Consider the following 23,600-nt stretch of genomic DNA (forward strand, 5'->3'; position numbering starts at 1 on the left):
CAAATTAGCAGACAGCTATACGAAGTAAGGATAGTACAGTCAAACCTCGTTAACACGTACTCGCGTAATGCGTAATTGCGGTTTAAACGTAGTCACGAAGATTCGCCCACGCAGCCTACATTGAACCCCATGTATTGGCTGACCGCTTAAGCCGTAGTCGCTCATTGCCCACCAAACGGTTAGTGCGTACTATTTTTCTTGTTCTACACGCACAGGCACAAAATCGGCAAAATCTCATGTGCGCAGACGTTCGATTCTCGAGTTGCGACGCCCAGACGACAGCGATAAGCGATAGGGAACTTACAACATGGCCACCATGACCTCTTTCCTGCTCGTACAGCTGTTGCCGATTGCCGCGCACAAAAGCATGGCCTTCGAGATAAGTTCCCGGTAACGCAGAGAAGCTGCCAGTAGGGGGTGTGAATTCGCTGTCATCGTCGGAGTAGTAACCGCGCAGAGGCACACTTTATTGCGAAGCGCATTTGTGCTGTCACCGTGGACGTCGCTTTGAGATTCCGTGTAAAGTCCAAACACGGCAACATCGTCGCCGCGCGCTGTACGCTGTGTGTGCGAGTGAAAGCTTGCGGGGGTCAGCCGACTCAATCCCGAGGGAGAAGGGGAGGGGGGGGTGCGGAAGCGCGCTTCCACGCTAGGCACGGCGGGGAAGGCGAGAAAGGGAGGCGTTAACTTTGGCGGCGGCCGCCGTATCTTGAAAGCGATCTGCGATGTGGAAAAAGTGTGCGCCCGCACGGGCTTATCTTCAAAGCGAACTACAGACAAGGTCAATACCTTGCGTTTCTTTGTCGAAGCACTCATCCTTGGAATGTCATACCAGGTACTGGATGCGTGGACGCGTCATTTTGCACAAGTGCGAGGCGTCAGAAACGAAGATAGAGCGGCACGATGGCGTCGTAGCGACGTATAGTGTCCCCTAGTGTCAAGTTAGTGAAGCGCAGAGACTTGCGCAGTAATAAAAAAGTGGCGCTGCCCGCGCGTTGAAAAAAAAAATTTTTTTTTCCTTCGGCAACATCAACAGGAAAAGGAGAGTGCTGGCTTGGCGGGCGGGACCAGCTGCAGCAAGGGGCGGGATCAGGTTTGAATGAAGGGAGGGGGAAAGGTCACGCCTGCGGCGGCAAGATCGCCGGGTCGAGGGATGCAGGCCCGCCTCGCGCACGCTCACACGCACGCACACGTGCGCTCGCTCTCGCCTCGCAGCCGCCGTGAATTCGAGCGCGCCAAGTGCGACGCCGCCGCTTCGCATTCCGTCACGACGGACAAGGTGTTTCCGGCTGCTGCTCGCGCAAAAATGACAAGATTTGGGGCGAAATCTCTAGGTTGTCGGCGGGAAAAATTGGTTATTTCCCGGGGGTCTCCCGCTGCCACTTCGTTACGTAGAGGTCTCAAATACATGTGCTTCTATGGAGTCATGGTGGGGAATACAAAAACTTCGTTATATCCAGGAATTCGTTATATGGAAGTTCGTTATAAGCAGGTTTAACTGTACTTTCTTAACAACATTATGTGCAATGGACTTCAAACTGAATTGGATTGGGCTGGATTTTTTTTTTTGCTTATGTCGCCAGACAAAGTGCAGTACATGGATAGAAACGGGGCACAACTGCAATTTATGGGAGATTTTTTTTTCCAGTTAACCGTACAACCGGAAGAAATGGTCAAAATCCGGTACTCTCCCGGATAATCTGGAAGACTTGGCAGCTATTGAATAGTGTCCCATTCGATTCAGTCTTTGAATTGAATTTTCACTTGTGGGGATGCGCCACTCTCATGCGTCCCCTGATGTTGTTTTCCCCGCATGGCTCCCGTAATCCAGCTTGGCCACGTAGCTTTACAGCGGCGGAGTTGCGGCGCATTGCGAGAGATGGCGCGAGGGTCGCGATCCTAATGCCACCGAACGGCGGGGCGACTTGGGAGAAAAACGTCGAAGGCGCTGGCTCTTCAGGTTGGGGTCGGTGAGCGTTGCGGACGTCCCGCGCGTGCGCCGATCCACGCTTCGCAAGACCGTCTCGCGTGGCTAAGAGGAGGGCACCGGTATGGACGAACACGGATCGTTCGAACATGCCACCGTTCGCGTGACCGTACGCGTGAACTACTAGGCGATGGTGTCATAGCATGGGGCGAACATATTCGCTCGCTATCCGGTCGCGGTGAATAGGACTTCCTTGATATGTGGCGCGCCCATGTGAACGTTACTTTTGGTAGTAATTCGGCTAGTGTGTATTAGTGTATGAAAGGTGCAATAAATGCCCTTTTGATTGTTTACACTACTGTGTTGTCGTTCCTTTGTCCCAAGAGCATGTGTGAGACCCCACACACTATATTGGTAAATGCGAATATTTTTCAAATACTTTTGGAATAACTTTCTAATATTCGATTTGGTCTTCAAATCAAATAGTCGCTATTTGTAAATGGGAATATATTTCTAATACATTTTGAATATTTCAAAGCGTTAACTGCGACCAGTTATACATAAATTGGAGAAAAAGTATGTTAACTTTCACCCCAGTGGGCATACTATAGACATAAAACACAAGAACTTGCACAAAGGAGCAGGCTATGTCGCTAAGGTAGCCATACTTTACAGGCTATACAGCGACCATTCACACTCTGAAGAGTCCTGTGCATGCGAAGAAACTAGTTTTCTCCTAATGCTCCATCGCGCTTTTAATAAGCGCTTCATAACGTACCATGTAATGACAGCAACTTGCTAAATTTAAGAATAGTAGAACGTGAACATAATTTTATATTAATTGTGATAACGGCTGTTCATTATTGAAAACTATTCAATATTTGATTCAATTAATTTGACTCTGGCACTATTCGATTCATATTTGATTCGGTCTCGAAAATCAATATTCGCACACCCCTAGTTACAATACATGGAGCTAAAAGACGGCGCACCACATTTCAACAAAAATTTTCCATGGCTCACGCATGCAAGAAAAAAAAAGCCCTAGAGTTAGCAAAGAAATAAAGATATACTTCTGATGAAAAGTACAGCATAAGTGACAGCAACTAAGGCGTACTTGTTTCGTGTGAAATCTCATGGCACATAAGTTGATTTCATTACAACGCTTTACCACAGTGTGCCAACAAATGTAATCTTTGCAAAACTTTCTGTGCCAGTACAGAAATGTAATTACTTGTTTATGGGATAGAGCCATGCTGGATATATATTTCCAATAACACCATAATCTCTGGATGTATTTTGAACATTAACTTTAATGCAACCTAAGTAATGCGAGCATAATGTAAAACCAACTACTACATACTGTACTAAAACTGCATGTTCAAGCATAAATTGACAGCAAAATCCCAAAGCATAAACATAATTGTCATTAAAATGAATAGTTACCGATGGGGCAACTGGACCTCATCTACAGGTGTTCCTCGCTCTGAAGTGCCCACGGTAACATCGTAGCCTCCTGGGAATGGGCACTCAGCGAGGACTGCACCAAGGCTACGGGCTACTCTGACTTCATAGCCCCAGTAGAGGCCTGCCTCTGTTCGGGGACATGATGGCGACACAGCAACACCTCGCAGCTTTTTGCCAGGGGCCCCTTTTTTCATTTTCACAGTAACTCGTACTCCTTGTTGCAGACAGCGATCTATCTTCACCTGCACAAGAATAAGGCTAATTACTACACATGCACTATGCTGATACAAGCATGGGACCACGAGCCTATACAGGCTTCTGTTTTAAAATAAACTTCGAACATCAAAATGCTGCATTCTATTATACAGCATACATCATCTTTTATTTGGTCATAGGTGAAAAACTCCAAACAAGTACAATGCCAGGCACACTTATTATGCTCCTAGTTCAGATAAACTCATTACAAACAAAAAATTGCACGACTGCCTCGAGAGACGTTTTATTAAAGGGACCCTGAAACGATTTTGACGATTGTGTACAAATGTACTGAGTCCTTAGAGTAGGTCCTTCTGATCATTAATTGACGCATCTAAGCGCTCCACGTAAAGCGTGTAATTTATTATAAGGTTTTAAAAATGTACATCGCTACCGATTGCAGCACGCCAAGCGGCCGATTTTTTTGCCCCAATGACGTGTTTTGCCCAGAATACGTCACTGGGCCAGCTATCCGATTGGCTGCCCAGGGCGCGTCATCGATCATTTTTCCAACATTATGGTGAACAAATGTTATAAAAAATGTAATAGTTTATATGTTAGTTAATTTGTTTCTATAAAAAGAAAGTAACCGAAAGAGAATGCACAAGGACATGTATCACTACACAAAAAGCACTTCTGGCCCACAGCAAGTGTCGTCTGCTTGTGTTACAACGTGCTCCGTGTTAAGGAGAGCCGCACGGTCAGTGTTGGTCTTTCTTTCTTTTTGCGAACACCACGGTTCGCCCTTGTTGCATTGTGGGCTGCAAACGTAGCGATCGGCGACATGTCAAGCTGCGACACCATGCTCTGCTGCGAGGCAGCAGACGAGCGGAGTGGCTGCGGCGCATCGTAGTATGGGTATCCAAACGGCGCCAGCATCTACGCGTTTGCGGCCGTCACTTCACGTCGAAGGATTGCCACAATAGAGTTTAGTGTGTCCGGTATTCAGGTAAACGCAAGCGCAAGTGTATTGGCCGTTTTACCACATTTTATGTGATAAACGGAGGCGCAAACGTGAACTGCTTGCACGGTGCAGTCACCTGGCGGCACAAAGCTCAACCAAACACACAGCTAATAAAGCAGTAACCAAGTTTTTTCTACTTTGCTGCTGGCTAAAATTTTTGGCAGGAGCGTAATCTTGAACACGTTGTCTTTTAATGTTTCAAATGTTTTACACTTGGTTACAGGAATATTAGATCTGTATTTGGCTGTTTGAGCTCTGCGCCACCAGATGGCTGGACCGTGCATGCCGATCAGGCTGCTCACGTATACGTCTACGAAGCTCCTTCATCACAGCGGTATGGAGGGGCTTTAGTTTACGCCTCTGGATATCCGTCAAAACACCCAGCCTGCCTGTGGTTACCGGAATACCGGACACGCTCGGTGCTGCGACAGAACGCTCGCAACGCACGCTGCTTGATCACTCTCGCTGGGGATCGATGGCCAGGCGGCTAGCGGAAAGGTTGGCGAGCCTTCGCGCGCTGGCTCCAAGACAACCGGAAATAGACGACAACGTACGTCACAACATGACGTAGAGCCAGCGCAGGCGGAGCTTAGCCCCGATCACTCGGCGAGCGAGTTGAGGAGGAAATGCATGGCTAGGGAGGAGGGTAACTTGTAATCGTCCATATCTCTCTTAATATGAGACGCTTCACTTAAATTGTGAAGCGAATGTTTTACTGTAGCTGCACCCTACATGTCTACAAAATTTGTCCGAACCGTTTCAGGGACCCTTTAACAGGAAAGGCAGAGAGATCTACTTGAACCAGTGTGGTCTAACCGGCTGCTCTTCTAAGGAAATGGCGCAAAAGGGACAAAAAAGAGTGATAATGATAATAAGAAAGGACGCTTATATATGGATACAAAACACTGAGGTTTTCTCACAAGTTGCAAGTGCAATGCTGCACCAAATTTACATTAGGTCAATGGTACAATGACTCAGATATAAGGAACATCAATGAGTACAATAGGCCAGTTACAGCAATGGCAGTGATGTTGCAACAGCTGGGTTTAGTGTAACAGCCAAGGCCAGGGACTGCTCTGATTGTAGCATCTCTTTACACCTAGGCTACAGTGAACACATAGGCAGCACTGTGACGCTCACCTCAAATGCTGCAGATCAGATGTGCAAAACAGGGGTCACAGTTAGTAACCTTGCTGTACACTAAGGCATTGTGTAGGACATGAAATGCCAGGAAAGAGAGTACGGGGGAAACAATGTAGAACGTCAACCAAGCAATTATAGAAAACGTCAATGGATGACAGAACATTAGAGGAGGAGAGAAAAAAACTGGAAAAGATGCCTTGTCACATTATCGGCCCTTTGGAAACTTTTGGTGTCATGTGATATCAGTTGCTGTGACTGCAGGCATTATGCATCATGTTTGCATGTAGCATCTTGGCATGACATTTGTCACGATGTTGTAAACCATGCACAGATGGAGAGGATCACGTGAAGTTTCAGGTTTGGCAGTGTACTATGTTGGCCGAGTTGGTGCACAGCTAATCTGAAGTACTCCAACGTACGTTTCAGTGCCATTAAACCAAATGGTAAGAGCAATGAGGATTTAGAGCCAGTGACCCTACATCAGCATAACTTCCAGGCTTTGAAGATTAAAATTGGTAAAATCTCGCAGACACGACAAGGGGGACAAAGGGGGGATACCATGCATTTTTTATGTTTGCCCTGAGCATACACCTTGTGTGGGATACAAATACACTTTATTAATGATGATTTACATTTAGACATAGAACACAAGCAGCAATAAACATGGAACAGCACAGGCTGACAAGCAACACATTATTTTTAGAGCACAGTAACTTGTTTAACAGATGTGCAGTTGCTGATTAGGCCTGTTTTAGAAACTTGTTCGAAGCAACTACCCCTCAGGCATATGATGTCTAGGGCTGCCACGAAGAGAGCAGCGTGGGTACCATTACGAGTTCTTTTTTGTATGCATTTTTTCCAATGTTACGCTGTCTTATTTTTCAACACCTTATTATCATAAAATTTGACGTAATATTTGTAAATTTGTAGAACGAACCTAAATTCATACGTCTTACAAAAAATTTGGGAAAGTCCGTAAATATGGAAGTGTGCCCACTTCTGTGAACTACACTGTCTATTCAGCTTGTACTAATACATGCATACATACAATACAGCAAAGATCTACAGAGGCAGCGTATTTCCACAATGAATAAACTTAATATCACCGTCACTGACTCAGAAGATAGACATAACCACAAGCCCCCCAAATAAATGTCTGGCACTAACTTTGTTGATTTTATCCGGGGCAGTCCACTTATTACAAACTCTGAGGCTCCAGTTCAGATGTACTAAAAGCTGGGAAAGTTGGTATGGCTTCATTTCTTGCATAACAGTGCCACAGAAAAATAACATTGAAATGAAGACAACGAACACAAGCACCGACTCTTAACCAAAAATTTAATCAAAAGCAAACAATACATAGTAACATGTGGTTATACAAAGTAAAATATTAGTGATGTTATCCATTCAAGAGATTCTTTTTCATGTGATGCAAGTGATGGATGACTAATACAGTTATCTATGCCTACATGCCAAGCCTCAATGATCTCCCGTGTTGTCTGGTCATGATGCCAGACTAAAACACGAGCCTGATAAAACGGGCTTCACATTGCAAGAAAAAGTGGTTGTGCACTTTCATTCCATAAGGCTCGCGTTTTAGCAAGGCACCATGACCAGACATGGGAGGTCATTGAGGGCTAGCACATATGCAAAAATAACGGCTTCAATCATGCATCAATCATCCATCATTTGAATATGCACGAACAACTGTTCTTGAATGGATAACATCACTCATTTTTTTACTTTTTATGACCGCATGTTGCTATATATTGTCTGTTCAGACTGAAATTGGTGCTTGTGTTCACTGTCTTTTTTTCAGTCTTGTGTTTTTTCTGTGGTGCCATTATCAAAGAAATTACCTTTACGGCAACAAATGAACGCTGCATGACAGCTTTGTTAAAAGTGAATTCAGCTGTATTTGCAATAAGGCTACTAAGATGTATGCCCTGTAGGGTGCATAGCAGCAATTCTCAATGTCTTGTCAGCAGAATGTTCAGACAAGCTAGCATAATCTTTGATGTACAGCCAGTTCCAAAAAAAAAAAAAAAATGAAAGAAAGAAAAGAGGCTAGTCATCTTTTGGCAGCAGCAGCAGCCAACTGCCTCTCTCTCTTTTTTTTTCAACAGGCTGTACCAAAGAATTTGCAACATAAACAGTGTGTTGGAACTAAGAAAATGGCCCTAATAACAAGGAAGGATGACCCTACCTCTTTGTTAAGCCCACAGTTGACATAAGACCCACTACCTTCTTTAACAGGCAGCCGTGCCACAATTCCTTCACGGTATGGACTCTCCTCAGTGGCACGCAGGTGGTGTGGGCAGTCCAGTGGGTTGAGCAACCCTGCAAACTGCAGGTCGCGATGCAGGGGAAAGAGATGCTTGCGGAGGTACTGCGGGCACTCGAGGTACTGTAGCACACGTGCCAACTGCACCACCCCTTGACCAGACTTTGCAAGGCCACCAAATTCTCCATCCACAGTAGCCCCATTCTTACCACTGCAAACAGTACCAGTACCGCCGAGATTTTTGCACATTACTACTTGAACCATACAGTGCACAACGACAAAGAAATTCTCCCACAATAGAATATCATCATTGGTTTACCTCTTGTTGAGACAGAGACGAAATGTAGCATCTGTGTGCTAATAATTCCAACTACGTTTTTCTGCAAGAGTGAATGGCACCATGCTTGATAATGCTGTCAAGCAAAGCATGGTTACAACAGAGCATGTGATGCTGAGAGACATGTTAGATGGCTCAATTTAAAACAAACCAGTTAGAAATCTTTTAGTGTGCATAGGAGTGAGCTAGGTGCTTTTTTCTTGATCACATGAATGTAGCTGTCTCTTCTCGCAGCACATGGTCAAATGGTGTTGAATCCATGATTACTGCCACATTCATTTACGTTGCTTTGTAACGTGCCTCAACATGAGGTAAAGAATGAAAAGGGACTAGAAAGATTCTCTTCTAAGAGGCTGTTGCAGTCATTGTGTCCAAAGTAAATGCTATCATTACAAGTAGATGCATTTTAGGCATTGTCCAAACTCTGCAAACATACCGTGTAGTTGAGCCATCGTCGTCATAGACAACGATTTCATCCACACAAAAAACGACTGCAGCCCTTGCAATCTAGAGAGGTAAAAAGAGAAAAGGAACATGAGCTTTAAAAAAAAGTCTTGTACAAGTAAACACAGATATCAGTATACGAGCTCACTCAATTATGAACCTTGAAAGCATGGTGCAAGGTTTGAAAAAAGTGAAACATGCCAGCATGTGTTAGTATGGTTTCCTGCATATTTTTTTCATTGAAATATGACAGACAAACAAATTTTGATTGAATGAAAAAAACAGCAGCAGTCAAAAGAAATAAGCATAGCCAATACACTAACTGTGTCACTTATTCTGCTTCCACAGCTGTACAAGTAGTTTATATTAAATGAATAAATCAAGACATTTGCAGCGAACTGCTATATATAACAAACTATACTCGCGGACAACTTTCTGTGGCAATGAAGGGAAAGCTACGGGCGCGTGGATGCTGCACATGTATTATCGCGCCAAGTAGTCCGGCAGCGTTTGACAGTGCTTTTGGTTGCTCGGAACGGACGCTGAATCGACGCAGCTTTCACGTGCGACGGTTTCGCGTTTGCCCAGACGCGGAAGGGAAAAGCCACAAAATAAGTAAACTTTTACGCTCAGTAGTGTGTTCTGTCTTATTTAATTGTTGCTGATAAGCTGTTTATGTTTCTCTCTTCCCCAGCCTAAACCAACGTGGTTTAAAACGAGGGACTCTTTTCAGAAGCGCTCTCGCTTGTGCACGCTTTGCCTCCGTAGCTTTCCCTTCATTGCCACAGAAAGTTGTCCACGAGTATAGAAAAGCCATCAACTGATGCCACAATAATACACAGCAAGGGAGTAATTTGGAAATGGTTACTTCATTGACATTTTGACTGGGGACTAGCAGTCATATCAAGATGAAAATAAACGTCTAAATCCATACTGTGCCTTCAAAGTTAACCTTTAACTAATTTCATTTTAAAACACTATATGAGCTACGCACATGCAGCTTGCACAAATGCTTCAAGCTCTTTAGTGAACACGTTGTGTGCAGGAAATTCATAGTCAGGAAATGTATAATTAAAGGGACCCCAAATCACCCCTAGTACGAGTGCATGGCCTTTCGAGAAATATATCCTCGTAAAAATTTTTGAAAAAGACCTAGTATGAATGGATATGAGCGCAATGTTTACTTTCCCCATTCCCCTCAACTTATTGGTTCCTCTCAGCTGGGGCAGCATTGATAGCAACATCCTGCTTACCACTTTTTTTTCCCCCACAATGATCTCACCATAGTCCTTCCAGGCTGGTATCTGACAAAAGCATATGGGGGCAGAAAAAAAAAGGGCAGTGACAGAATGGTCAAGATGTGTTAACTGCTGTTTCCCCTTAGATAATCTGGATCAGTGTGCATGCATGTGCCCCATGGCTAGAGCATCTATAAGCCATTGCACTTCATGTTACATCAGTGCTGATGCTGTCCAAGGTGGAATAAAAAGCAGGAGTTTCTAAAGTCCCACAAGAGAGAAAGAAATCTATGTGAGACTGCAGGTTACCTGCTGTGTGCAGTGAAATATTATTTGGCCCATACTTTCACAGCAACATTCTCTGCATTTCAGGGATATTTTCTTGCTGTGTTTCTGTGGCCCTTTAGCTAAAGCTCACTAACCTAATAAATTTTGTGTTTACAGCATACATTGCAAATTTAAAACAAGCACATCATAAACAAAGTTCATTTTGTTTGATTTTTCAACATGGGTCTTCAAAAATATTCATCCCCAAATTTGTCACCCAGTACGACTAATTTTGCATTCTAAGGCAGGAATGGCAGCACAAATATGCACCCCAGAGTAATGCAACAGCTCATTGTGTTAAGCTGTTACTCTTGTTTGCTGAATAGAAGAACCAACCACAGTAGAACCCCACTGATACATTTTACAGTGAAGCTGTTAAGGGGTAGGTTCCCCAAGATCGTGTCCACATTTAGAAAAAACTATCATCATAAGCATTTGCTTTGCATCCATGTATGTGGCGGTTTCCCGCCAGTTGTGACTTAGCATAGGTGACAAAACAGATGACGGATGGCCCATTGTTATACCTTTCGCCACCACAGATGCTTCTTTCACAAGTGTCGCGATACTCGGCGGCAGCACGTCCCACCAATCGTTGTGCCCCTTTGTCTCGTGACGTAGAGATTGCGCTAGCGCTGTTATCAGCAGTTTGCCTTTGTACTCGCTATGGGATGTACACTCATTTAACCACATGTGCCAGGATCTTGACATCAGGATCCTGATGATGCCGTGCAGTGTGCCGCGGCTATGAACGCTGTGGCTCATACGCTAGTCTATGACAATGGGGCGGACTTGGCGCAGCAAACACACTACTTGGCAATCGCGCCGGGCGAAAACAAGATGCCGGTGTCCTTGCTCCTTGACAAACACACCGAAAACTCTCAATATAGTCAATAATGATAAATTTCATTACATTATGGGGTTTTACGTGCCAAAACCACGATCTGATTACAAGGCACGCCGTAGTGGGGGACTCCGGAAATTTGGACCACCTGGGGTTCTTTAACGTGCACCTAAATCTAAGTACACGGGTGTTTTCGCATTTCACCCCCATCGAAATACGGCCGCCGTGGCCGGGATTCGATCCCGCAACCTCGTGCTCAGCAGCCCAACACCATAGCCACCGAGCAACCACGGCGGGTAAAAATTCACTATAGCAGACCCACCATAGTCACAGCTTCGCTGGCTTATATCTTCACAGTAGTGGAAGGGCTCTGAATTTTTTTTTAGGCGACCACAAAAATGATAAAAGAAAACTTAACATTGGATAACACTTGCAGCAGGACTACAGATGAAGCAAGAAACTACTCTTGCTCAAAACCTTACTTGAAGTTGAATAGGAAGCCAACTATGAAAACCTTCTCAGTAAAGCCCTTTATTGCTGCCTAGCAGTTAGGACGAACGTTCACTTCTTTGGAGCGCTTGTAGCTGTGAATCAGACTAAATGAAGCTTGCATACCTGCAAACATTAAATTTCGTAAAATCCCTGGACACAACATCGAGGAGAGGTAGGGAGGGGTTGTTGTATGCAGGTGTTTTTTCTTTATGCTTGCTCTGAGCACATGCCTTTTAAGGGATAGATATGTACTTCATTACAGTCTTTTACTTTTAGGTGCAGCACAAAAGCAGCAGCAAACTTAGAGCAGCAGAGACTGACAAGCAACACATTATATTTTTATAGATTACAGTGACTTTAAAAGCAAAATGTTCTGTTGCCAATATCGCCTGCTTCGGGAACTTGCTCAAAGCCAAGTACCTCATTGGCGTCCTTGTCCCTGCAAGTTTGGAAACTGAGGAGCAAATCTTTTGCAAACTGAATTTATTTTTCATAAAACTTGACACAACGTTAATAAATTTGTAAAACAAGCCCAAATTTGTAAACTTTACCATGAATTAGGGAGGATTAGCAGGTGCAAGCTTTTAATTTCCACCCGACGCTTGAGTAAAACCTTCGATGACGTCTTTTTAAGACTTGCAACCTTTCTGCAGTTGCCAAGCAGCCTTGTATATCAATGTCATTGCACAAGGTATTGAAAGTCAGACTTCTGCGAACAGGGTTGGGGGACAACCCCTCATGCCTTCATGCACCTCTCGACTTCACGAGCCATGTTGATATTAGCAACCGGCAACAATCTGAACACGGCAATGGCGATCCATCAGTGCCGCACAGCAGGTTCCGCAAAGTGATCGTTTTCAGCAGCAACATATGGCGGTGATTGTAGGTGCCACCGACAGACAAGTCCACATCGGCAGTGTGCTGTTCGTTTTTTGACAAAGCCAACAGAAAGCTAATACACATGACCCTATGGAAACTAAACAGGGCCAGTGCTTCAAAATATAAGAGCTGGGAAAACCTAAATAACATGAGGTTATACTGTATCTCACAACTGCATCACTCCGGCTCGCACATTTGCATTGGTATTCCCACTCGAGAATGTAGAATTAGCCACACTGAGTGACAACTTTCAGGATGAATATCAAGAAAGGCAAGCCTTGTAGAAAAATCCAACAAAATAAACTTTCCTTAGGATCACTTGTCAACAAGTTACAAATATAAACACACACAGAATTACTTTGGCAGGAATTCCCATGCACAGTGTGTCCACCAAAAAGCATAAAGCTTCATTTGGACTGCTCACATAGCACTTGAAATCTGTGAGCCATAAATACAGAACAAGACAATTGTACAATAAAGTGTTGTTGAATTGCTAAACTTATTTCACCAACAGCTCTGAGAGTAGAACATGCATCAGCAGGTTAATAGTGTGTGTGTAGTGTTCATTCATGGCAGTAAGGCACCCATGCTGCAGTGACGCCCCCGCACCATTGAACAGACTTGTAGCAGAGGGTGACTAGCTCATCCCCAAGGCAAATGTGGTTAGTGGCTTGAGGTGTGAAAGAAAGGGCAAGTAAAAGAATAAGAAGGAAAAATGTACAATCGGTGAAGAAAAAGGATCTTGTTTCCACCATCTGTCCAACTCTCGCACACGCTCAAGTGTTTGTAAACGATAATGTACTGGAATCAGGCATATGGAGTGGGCTTGGCAACAGCGCTGGCAGCAACATGCTTAGAAACCCGCTTTGCTTCGCTATCCGGGTTTTCCTCGGAATCCTGCAAACGGCGCATGACGGTTCCCCGGCGGCAACACACGTGGACTACGTTCCTGGGCACGACACAGCAACATCGCCACTTATCGACATCTGCGGTGGTCCCGATGAACCCTGCGTCATGATGCCCGCTCCAATGCCGACGACGATTACGTCATGTCACGTGGTCCATTCTCCGGCTATAGGAAACCGATCGAGCTAGCTCTCCATCAGTGGGCTTGGCAACAGCGCTGGCAGCAACATGCTTAGAAACCCGCTTTGCTTCGCTATCCAGGTTTTCCTCGGATTCCTGCAAACGGCGCATGACGGTTCCGCGGCGACGACACACGTGGACTACTTTCCTGGGCATGACACAGCAACATCGGCATTTATCGACATCTGAGGTGGTCCCGATGAACCCTGCCTCATGATGCCCACGTGACGACGATTAAGCACGGCAGGAGAGAAAGCAAATGGCACGAAAGTAAAACTTGCTTATTATAAGTTGAGCATCAATAATATCTTGTTCGGTTGGGATGAAGGGAAAAATGTACGATTTCAGATAACCAAGGCAAGGATTGACTGACACCAGAACCCTAACATCCAGTTTCTAAAGATAATAAATATTAAATTTAGGAGCGTAATTAACAAGGTTGTAGAGTTGGAGGCTCTTGTCCTTTCACATGATCCTGCCGTCACAATTCTAACAGAGACCTGGCTAAGTGACTCGATATATGATAGCGCGCTTGTTTCATCTGGATACAGTGCGTTTAGGAAAGATCGAGACGGTAGAGGTGGAGGCGTCAGTATCCTATTCAAGTCGTCACTTAACATCCTGCGAATGCCGAATATACCAAATGTTGAAGGTATCGTTAGTCAAATGTATTACAATGGCATCAGGTACATTATAGGTGCTATATACAGACCATCAAACACTCCAGTTTCCATGTTTGATGAACTAGATAAATATTTGCGAGCCAATATAAAGACTAATGACCGAATTATCCTTTCAGGGGATTTTAATCTGCCTAACATACACAGGCCAACATTCACGCTCACAAAACACGATCTTGTTGGAGAAGCCATGCTAAACATTTGCTTTACATATGATCTGCTTCAAGTTGTGCAGGACTATACCAAAATTCAGGGACCTTCTAAGTCTGTTTTGGACTTATTCTTTGTCAGCGGATCCATTGATGCTCGAACAAGCTGCGAGGTACTTTTCTAGGAATTTCCAACCACCAAGCCGTGCTACTAACCCTAAGCAATACTGCACTTGATAAAAAATTGCAATGTTTATCGTTCCCCGATTTCTCTCGGGCAGATGGCGTTTCAATTATTGATACTCTCGCATTTTATTTTAATGAGTTTGAAAACAGCAGATGCGATGTAAATGAGCTTTGGATCAGGTTTTAAAATATTATAAATGACTGTATTAACTCTTTCGTACCGCAAATTACAAAAAAGAACATAAAAACCTCTGGATTTCTCGTGAGGTGCTCCAGTTGAGAAGACGGCTAAAACGATTAAAGAAAACAATGAAAAAGAAAAATTTGCATTGCAATGGTAATGAAGTCAGTGAATTAACTTCAAAGCTTAAGGACCAAGTCAATAGCGATAGGCAGGGCTATTAGGGCGACTTATTGCCAAGTTACATCGCATCGGCTCCTGGTAATGAAGTCAGTGAATTAACTTCAAAGCTTAAGGACCAAGTCAATAGCGATAGGCAGGGCTATTAGGGCGACTTATTGCCAAGTTACATCGCATCGGCTCCTGAGAAATTTTGGAAGAGCATTAGTCCTAAATCAGAAGAGTGTGATGTGTTTGACGTGAATGCCCCCCCCCCCCCAAGTTGACTCATGATAACAAGGAAATTTCAAACCTATTTAATGCGCACTTTAAATCTGTTTTACTCGAGATAATGACATTTTACTGTACTACGACGCAGTCCTGCCTCCTATACCTGATGTTAACTGAACAGGGCATTTTTAATATGATACTTAATCTAGATATTAGAAAATCTTCTGGCCCAGATGATATTCCGAATGGTTTTCTTAAACGCTATACGGAATGGGTGTCCAAATATTTACATGTTTTCTTTGTGAAATCCTTGCAATTAGGCCAAGTGCCGAGCGAATGGAAGACCGCCAGAGTTAAGCCACTCCACAAAACCAGAAATAAGCAGCACATTCAGAACTACCGCCCTATTTCATTAACTTCAACTGCATGCAAACTCTTGGAACACATCATTCACAAACACATGTCGGAATTCCTTGAGAAACAACTTTCTAACAACCCATCAGCATGGATTCCGAAACGCCTATTCAACAATAACCCCCAACTGGTACAAACAGTGCATAACTTCGCAAATAATATAAACAATGCTAAACAGAGACGCCATATTTATGGATTTTTCCAAAGCTTTTGATAGTCACTCATCATAAACTACGCCACAAATTAAACAAAATTCTTAAATCATAGGCTGATTAACTGGATTTCAGATTACCTCTGTGCACGTAAACAATTCGTTACTTTTAAGAATCACGACTCTAATAATCTCTCCGTTGACTCTGGCGTTCCCCAGGGCTCGGTTCTTGAGCCGCTCCTCTTCCTGTTGTATATAAACAATGTTGTAAATGATCTTCCTGTTAAAATCAAATTATAAGCAGACGACTGTGTTTTATATTCAGTAATAGACAACCCCTCGGATCAAGTATTACTAAATGATGCATTTCAGAAGATAGTTGCCTGGTGTGAAGATTGGCAGATGTCAGTGAACTTTGAGAAAACTGTTTTTACGTACATTACTCACAAAAAGAATAAGCTTAGTTTCAATTACTCGGCTAAGAATATTTTTCTAGCTGAAGTAACATAATACAAGTACCTTGGCCTGTGGATAACTAACAACCTCAAATGGAATCGGCACATCGATAAAGTAACCACTAATGCCTATCGTAAATTGTTTTTTCTTAGGAGAGCATTAAAGCTGTTCACGTGTCCCTTCGCTTATTAGCGTATAAAACAATTATACGCCCAGTGCTAGATTATGCAGCTATTATCTAGGATCCGTTTACGCAAACTAACATCAAAAAGCTCGAACGGGTGCAGGGAAAGGCAGTTCGCTTCATTTACAATAACTTCTCCCATACCTCAGTAACAGAACTCCTAAAACAAGCCAACTTGCCTGCACCAACAGAGCGCAATCAAGTTTCCCGACTAAACTTCTTATATCAGCTTGTGAATGGACATTAATTAACATCTCTGATATAATTACATTTTCTTCCGGGTATGCCACAAGACAAAGGCATCAACTAACAGTGACACCATTCCGCGTAAAAAATAATTGTTTTAAATATTCCTTTTTTTCTAGGACTGTGATTGAATGGAATAATTTGACTAATATAGAAGTTACTCAGCCTTCGTTGTCTTTATTTGCGGCTAACATCTGTTGATTGGGCTACAAGCTCAAATGTGACCTCGTTCATTTCTTTTTGCTACGTTTATTCAAACCGATTCTGTTTGTAGTATAAGCAACGTACTCCGTATTGCTTTGTTTTGTTGCCTGCATTTGTACGCTGATATATTGTACTTCCACCCTGCTAAAATCCCTTTGGGGATTGCAGTATCTGTAAATAAATATATAGCAGGGGCAGCGAACCCAGAAGCACACGCACAATAAATGCATTTGTGTGTTTGTGTTCCAGACCCACTGCAATCCTTTGAAGCTCTCAAGAGGGTGGGAATCTTTTCAGTCCTGAAGCACCAAAGGTTACACAGAAGCTTCAGTGACTGGCCCAGTGACAACACCTGTCATGTGTGCTGTGTCTTCAAAACTTTTGTAAGGGTGAAAGATCATGACTCTTATCAGAACTTGAATGTAAGGAAAAAGCCTGCTGGTGAAAACACAGAACAAAAATTGGCCCAGGCTTGAATTCCATATTCAGAGCTCTCACTATGCATTTCTTGTCTGTGTTTACTGTTCCTTTACCATTTCAACAGTTCACCTAGTACTAGATAATGCAATTCCCGGGCCAGGGTACATAAAAGGAAACCGGTAGAAATAACAGCACCAATGTGAATGGCATGTATACAATAGGTGCGGGCTGAGGTCCATCACAGTATTCTGTATAAGGATGCCATGTGCTCACAACTTTGCTTATCTGTTCCCTCACCTGGCCTGCCAAGTAAGTACGCAATTCCGCATTTTGAGCATTGTCCATAATGGAACCCGGAACTGCTATGCTGACGGTGTACTTCCGGCCTTCCGATTCAGAATCCATGGACGAGGTGAGCTGCTCTTCGGATTCCTTCACTTTGTCCTTCTCGAGCTTTTTGATGAGTCTTTCCTCCCTCCATTTGAGAAGTTGCTGCTTTTCTAAGGCAAAATAAGAAAGTACAGGTTACGTAGAGTCACCATGCATACGAATGTAATTAATGCATGCGTCTTCGAACCTTTAGAAGAAGAAAAAATTGTGCTCAAAGCATCTCGACTGCAGTGCTTGAACTAATGCGTAGTAAGCACGTAGGAACGAAATGAATGGTTCCGCCAGCATCATGTTACACAGGGACAGAAAAAATATTACCACCACTGATAAACTCGCTAACTCGTCCCTGTGTAACATTATGCTGGCCGAACCATTCGATATGCACTATCTATCCCAGCAAAATACTGTGTTAAAGGACGAATTTTCCTGGAACAACGGTGCAAGATGCGGGCGCTGTCACACTGGACAACACGCTGGTCAACACTCCACTAAGAAACGTGATGACGGCGGTTCTGCTTCGAAACAACAATTGTTGGAATACATTACGGGCACATATTTCCTAACCAATGTTATTTCTGAGCTGACAACACGTTGTTTGCGGACTCTATTGGCATCGATGTTTCTTAGTATAACAGCTCCAGAAGGCAAGCACGAACAGTTAAGGGTAGCGTTGCACTCACTCTCTACACGCCATTTTTTCCAGTTGCAGGGCTGGAAAGGAAAAGAAGCACAATGTTTACAACAAACCGATTTCGCGGGTGTGTACTACACACTAGCACACTAGTGCTATAGCATGTTGATCGACACGTGTAAAGTCTTTCGGTTAGCAGTCATGAAGAGTTCCACAAAGCCGTGTAACACATTTTCGTTCGCACTGTACGAACCTCATCCTCGTTTGCATAAGTCCTACTGCCTGAGCTCTGTCTTTTCATTGTTCTTGAGAATAAACACAACACCAGTTCAACAACGAACCGAAGGTCGCGCTAACGTCAAAAGCACAGAACAACTTTACATACGACCATGCCACAAAACACCACCAGTGTTGCCAGATGGCACCTAGCCAAAACAGACGAATAGCGTGGCTATTTTGGGCTTTTGGGCCACCCTAGTCGGGCATCCATGGATAGGGCATACCTTTGGATAGGGTGGCTAAAATTGGTACTAGAATTCTAGCCACCCTACCATGGAGAAAGGAAAATTTTTTACCTCCATGCGGGCATCAGCAGCTTGTAGCCAAAATGTAGCCATCATTTCTGCTAGCGTAAAATCACAAAAAAATTAGTCATAGAAACAACCGAGTAAGGTTTATTTCATTTGCAGTAAAGGCGCTAACAAGAAGTATCAAATACACGGCCGCACCAGGTGTTTGACTTCACTAGCACACAGCAGTGAAAGTAAGTGCACTACCGATGGCGGCGCTGCGAATGTTGCTCACATGACGTCAGAGGGGGGACAAGCCTTTGTCGTCAGCTATTACGCTCCCGCCTGAATAGCTTCAATTGTATAATGGTACGTTCAGCTGAGCCACCCTGGCAGTGCAGCGGAAATTACGCCAAACACCGCACAAATTTCACGTTTCGCTCCTAGACGAAAGTGCGAGCCACAAAACGGGAGTTTGCGACTGTAGCGCCCTCTGCGAGATATAGGCCGAATGCGAAGTTAAGCAGACGATGCTCTATTACACAGGCCACTTATCCATTCGTCTCGCCGCGATTTGCAGACGTGAACAAGGTCAAGCATTTTATTGATGACAGATGCTTGAAATATGAGGTGACGAATGACTCTTACCATTCGAATGATTTTTGGGGTATTGGGATGAACCTGCAAACTGCGCTGGCAGCCCCTTGCATGTACTCCGACTTAGCCTTAAGTGTTTCGGAGCTGAAAAGAAACAACGGAAACGAAAGTTACAGCATCAAACGTAGAAACTGATGCTGCAGCTTCATGTACCTAATTATCGTATGACGCCGCTACATCGGTGATGAAATGGTTCGCCTTCGACGGCTGCTATCGTCAGAGCTCCTGATTAGCTGCGCAGATCAATTGCGTGCTCTTCGTTGACCGATGAGCTACTGGATTCTAGCAGCGAAAATAGTTTTGTGCGAGACACGCAGAGACACGGCTTACATCATAACCGCCTGCTACAAAATGGCGCCTGAACTGAACGGCTCGCTTTTCGTCGTCTGCTGCCGCGCGCTGCTCGACGGGGTCGCACCGCGCTCCACCGTCGATCTCCGCGGTGGCACGGTGGCGCGCACTCGTGTCGTGTTCGCCCTAGGGCGCTGGCATCGAGGCACTCTAGTTCGCCCCAGCCGAACGTGCGCCACCACACGCGTGGCGCCGAGACGAACCTGCGACACCGCGCGAGTGCACTGAAAACGGCACGAGTGCCGTCAGCTGAAACATACTTCTCTACAATTACCATATATATTTTTTTCCTAGTTTTAGTTTTGTCAGCTCATTGATCATTGCCAGCTTTACGAGGACACTTTCATATAACCGCCCGATGTGATCGCCCAGACGACAAAGGCTCTGGCGATGCGCTACTTGGCTCGAGGTCGCTGATTCGACCTCTTCTGTGGAGGCGCCGCATTTAAATTGGAGCGAAATGCAGACACGCTCGCGTGTATTTAAATTTAGGTGCACGGGTAAATAATCCCATGTGGTCAAAATTAATCCGGAGTCCTACACTACGTGCCTGATAATCATATGGTGGTTTTGGCACGTAAAATATCAGAATTTAATATCTCTCACTGGCAGAGACACGTACGATCTCCTGACTCGGTCATAAATTTAAACATCGCGCCGAGCCAGCTAGTAAATGATAGTCTACGCAGCTTTGGAAATGAAACACGATCGCAGCTAGGGCTCATGCGCAAAACCTCGCGTTGACAAAGCGGCATTCTAGTTGAATACGAATTTAACAAATTTCGCTCGCAATTCCTGTAACTTGGGGTTGCAAATGCAAAACTTTTTCGCACAACAAATTAGTATCATTATTTTACTGAGAAGCGGTTTACCTTGAACATGGCGTACCACAAGCTATCGTTACCAATTGTCAAGCATGCTTTTCATTATTTTCTTGCGAATAAATGTCATACCACTTTCTAATTAAGAAAACAATTGTTTGTTTAGGTTAGCATAACACTATTTCTGTTCAACGCACTTTCCAACTACCGCAGACCACTCGGTAAAAATAATTTTATCATCGTAATAATAAAAGTATTATGTAAAAAAAACGCAGAAAATCTTGTAAACATTTTGCCTTTATACATATTTCACTCGCACGCACAGCGTATATATATATATATATATATATATATATATATATATATATATATATATATATATATATTGTGATATGACGATTTATTAGACGTCTCACGCAATCGAGGCAGTCCACGAACGCTGATGGTGCGCACAGCGACAGACGCAAGAGCACTTCTTCCTCTTCTTCACTACAATGGCCCCCGGGAGAGAAGATGAGCCATCCTGGCGACCTACGGCGTAGGTAGGATCAGGGGGTCATAGTATGGCTTAAGTCGGCTGACATGAACCGTGTCACGTCCGCGATGTCTAAGGTCGTGTGATGGCGTCACAGGCTCGACAACGTAGTTGACAGCCGAGGTACGGTCGATGACGCGGTAGGGACCATCATAGCGTGCAAGAAGTTTGGTTGAAAGGCCAGGGCTGTGAGGTGGGATCCACAACCAAACAAGGGAACCAGGCGGAAAATGTGGTGTAGGTACGTCACTGTCATGCCGCAGCTTTTGGCGACCTTGGGCGGCGGTCGTAAGGGTACGGGCGAGCTGCCTACAGTCCTCTGCGTATTTGGCGGCTTCAGACACTGGCGTGCATTCAGAAGCGTCGGGTCGGTATGGGAGCAGGGTGTCCATTGTACACGAGGGCTCGCGGCCATATAACAGAAAGAATGGCGAAAAGCCAGTGGTAGCTTGTGTGGCGGTATTATAGGCATACGTGACGAACGGCAAAACAGTGTCCCAGTTACTGTGGTCCGAGGCAACGTACATAGTCAACATGTCACCGAGTGTGCGGTTGAACCTCTCTGTCAAGCCGTTCGTTTGCGGGTGGTAGGCGGTAGACTTGCGGTGAACGATGCTGCATGCAGCGAGAAGGGCTTGTATTACTTCGGACAGGAACACACGCCCCCGGTCGCTGAGCAGTTCGCGTGGTGCTCCATGTCGAAGAACGAAGTTCCGCAAGATGAAGAAGGCAACGTCACGCGCAGAAGCCGCCGGAAGTGCGGCAGTCTCGGCGTAGCGCGTCAAGTGGTCGACGCCTACAATTATCCATCGGTTACCCGAGGAACTGTAGGGAAGTGGCCCGTATAGGTCTATGCCGACGCGATCAAATGGCCGGGCCGGGCAGGGGAGCGGCTGTAACTCGCCAGGAGGGCGCTGTTGAATTTTACGCCTTTGGCACGCCGTGCAAGCGCGTACGTACTGGCGCACGAAGTGATACATGCCGTGCCAGTAGAAACGCTGCCTCAGCCGAGTGTACGTTTTCAGAACGCCGGCGTGACCATTATGAGGAGCGTCATGGAAATAAGCGCATATGTCAGTACGCATGTGTCGTGGTATCACAAGTAGCCATGTGCGACCATCAGGCAAATAATTTCTGCGGTAAAGGACGTTGTCGTGGACAGCAAAGTGAGCGGCTTGGCGACGAAGTGTTCGAGAAGAGGGTGTGACGGAGGGATCGTGGAGGAAATTCAGCATAGTTGAAAGCAGGGGATCCTTACGCTGCTCGGCCGGCATATCAGCGACGTTGATCGTCGACATGGATGCGAAGGGCGTTGACACGGAAGCCACATCGGAAGGTAGCGGTGATCGGGAAAGCGCATCGGCGTCGGAGTGCTTTCGGCCCGACCGGTAGACAACGCGGATGTTATATTCTTGTAAGCGAAGTGCCCAGCGGCCGAGGCGACCTGACGGATCTTTCAACGAGGACAGCCAGCAAAGGGCGTGGTGGTCGGTAACAATGTCAAAAGGGCGACCATACAGGTACGGACGAAATTTGACGAGAGCCCAAATAATGGCCAAGCACTCCTTCTCTGTGACAGAGTAGTTGGCTTCTGCCTTCTTTAAAGTGCGACTCGCATATGCGACGACGTACTCGTCGTAGCCGTCTTTCCGTTGCGCTAGGACTGCACCAAGTCCGATGCCACTGGCGTCCGTGTGTAGCTCTGTGGGCGCTGTCGGATCGTAGTGTCGAAGAATCGGCGGCGAAGTAAGTAGACGACGTAGTTGCTTGAAGGCGTCGTCACACGAAGTTGACCACGCGGAGATGCCGCTGCTAGCCGTAAGCAAATTGGTCAGTGGTGCGATAATAGTGGCAAAATTGCGCACAAAACGCCGAAAGTAAGAGCAGAGCCCTATAAAGCTGCGGAGTGCCTTAAGAGTGGTGGGCATCGGAAACTCTGCGACCGCGCGAAGCTTGGCTGGGTCAGGAAGTACACCATCCTTCGAAACAACGTGTCCCAATATTGTTAACTTGCGGGCAGCAAAACGGCACTTTTTGATGTTGAATTGGAGGCCGGCAGAGGTGATACACGTCAGGATCTCACGCAAGCGAACGAGGTGCGTCGGGAAATCGGGCGAAAACACGACAATATCATCAAGATAGCATAGACATGTTTTCCACTTGTAGTTACGAAGGATAGTGTCCATCATACGCTCGAAAGTAGCGGGCGCGTTGCAGAGCCCGAATGGCATTACGGTAAATTCATACAAGCCGTCGGGCGTGACGAAAGCGGTCTTCTCACAGTCGTCTTCAGCCATCGGCACTTGCCAATAGCCGGAGCGAAGATCCAAAGATGAGAAGTACTCCGCGCCTTGTAGGGAG

At 45.1% G+C, this 23,600-nt stretch overlaps 2 protein-coding genes across 2 annotated transcripts in view; both read right to left on the reverse strand.

The window, feature by feature from the left end:
* LOC119436689 (putative methyltransferase C9orf114) overlaps positions 1–18,785 on the reverse strand; it is a 40,251-nt gene extending 21,466 nt beyond the window's left edge. Inside the window, exons 1-6 of the mRNA XM_037703652.2 lie at positions 18,620–18,785; positions 18,416–18,446; positions 17,643–17,845; positions 8,814–8,884; positions 7,963–8,251; positions 3,374–3,636 (exon numbers count right to left, since the gene is read on the reverse strand). Of these exons, the coding sequence (XP_037559580.1) occupies positions 3,374–3,636; positions 7,963–8,251; positions 8,814–8,884; positions 17,643–17,845; positions 18,416–18,446; positions 18,620–18,667 (905 nt within the window). The 5' untranslated portion in view covers positions 18,668–18,785. The remainder of the gene's footprint in view (positions 1–3,373; positions 3,637–7,962; positions 8,252–8,813; positions 8,885–17,642; positions 17,846–18,415; positions 18,447–18,619) is intronic.
* LOC119436688 (60S ribosomal protein L28) overlaps positions 1–23,600 on the reverse strand; it is a 420,941-nt gene that overhangs the window by 155,454 nt on the left and 241,887 nt on the right. The gene's annotated exons all lie outside the window — the stretch shown is intronic.

The sequence above is a fragment of the Dermacentor silvarum genome, chromosome 1 (genome assembly GCF_013339745.2).
Source record: "Dermacentor silvarum isolate Dsil-2018 chromosome 1, BIME_Dsil_1.4, whole genome shotgun sequence".
Taxonomy (NCBI): domain Eukaryota; kingdom Metazoa; phylum Arthropoda; class Arachnida; order Ixodida; family Ixodidae; genus Dermacentor; species Dermacentor silvarum.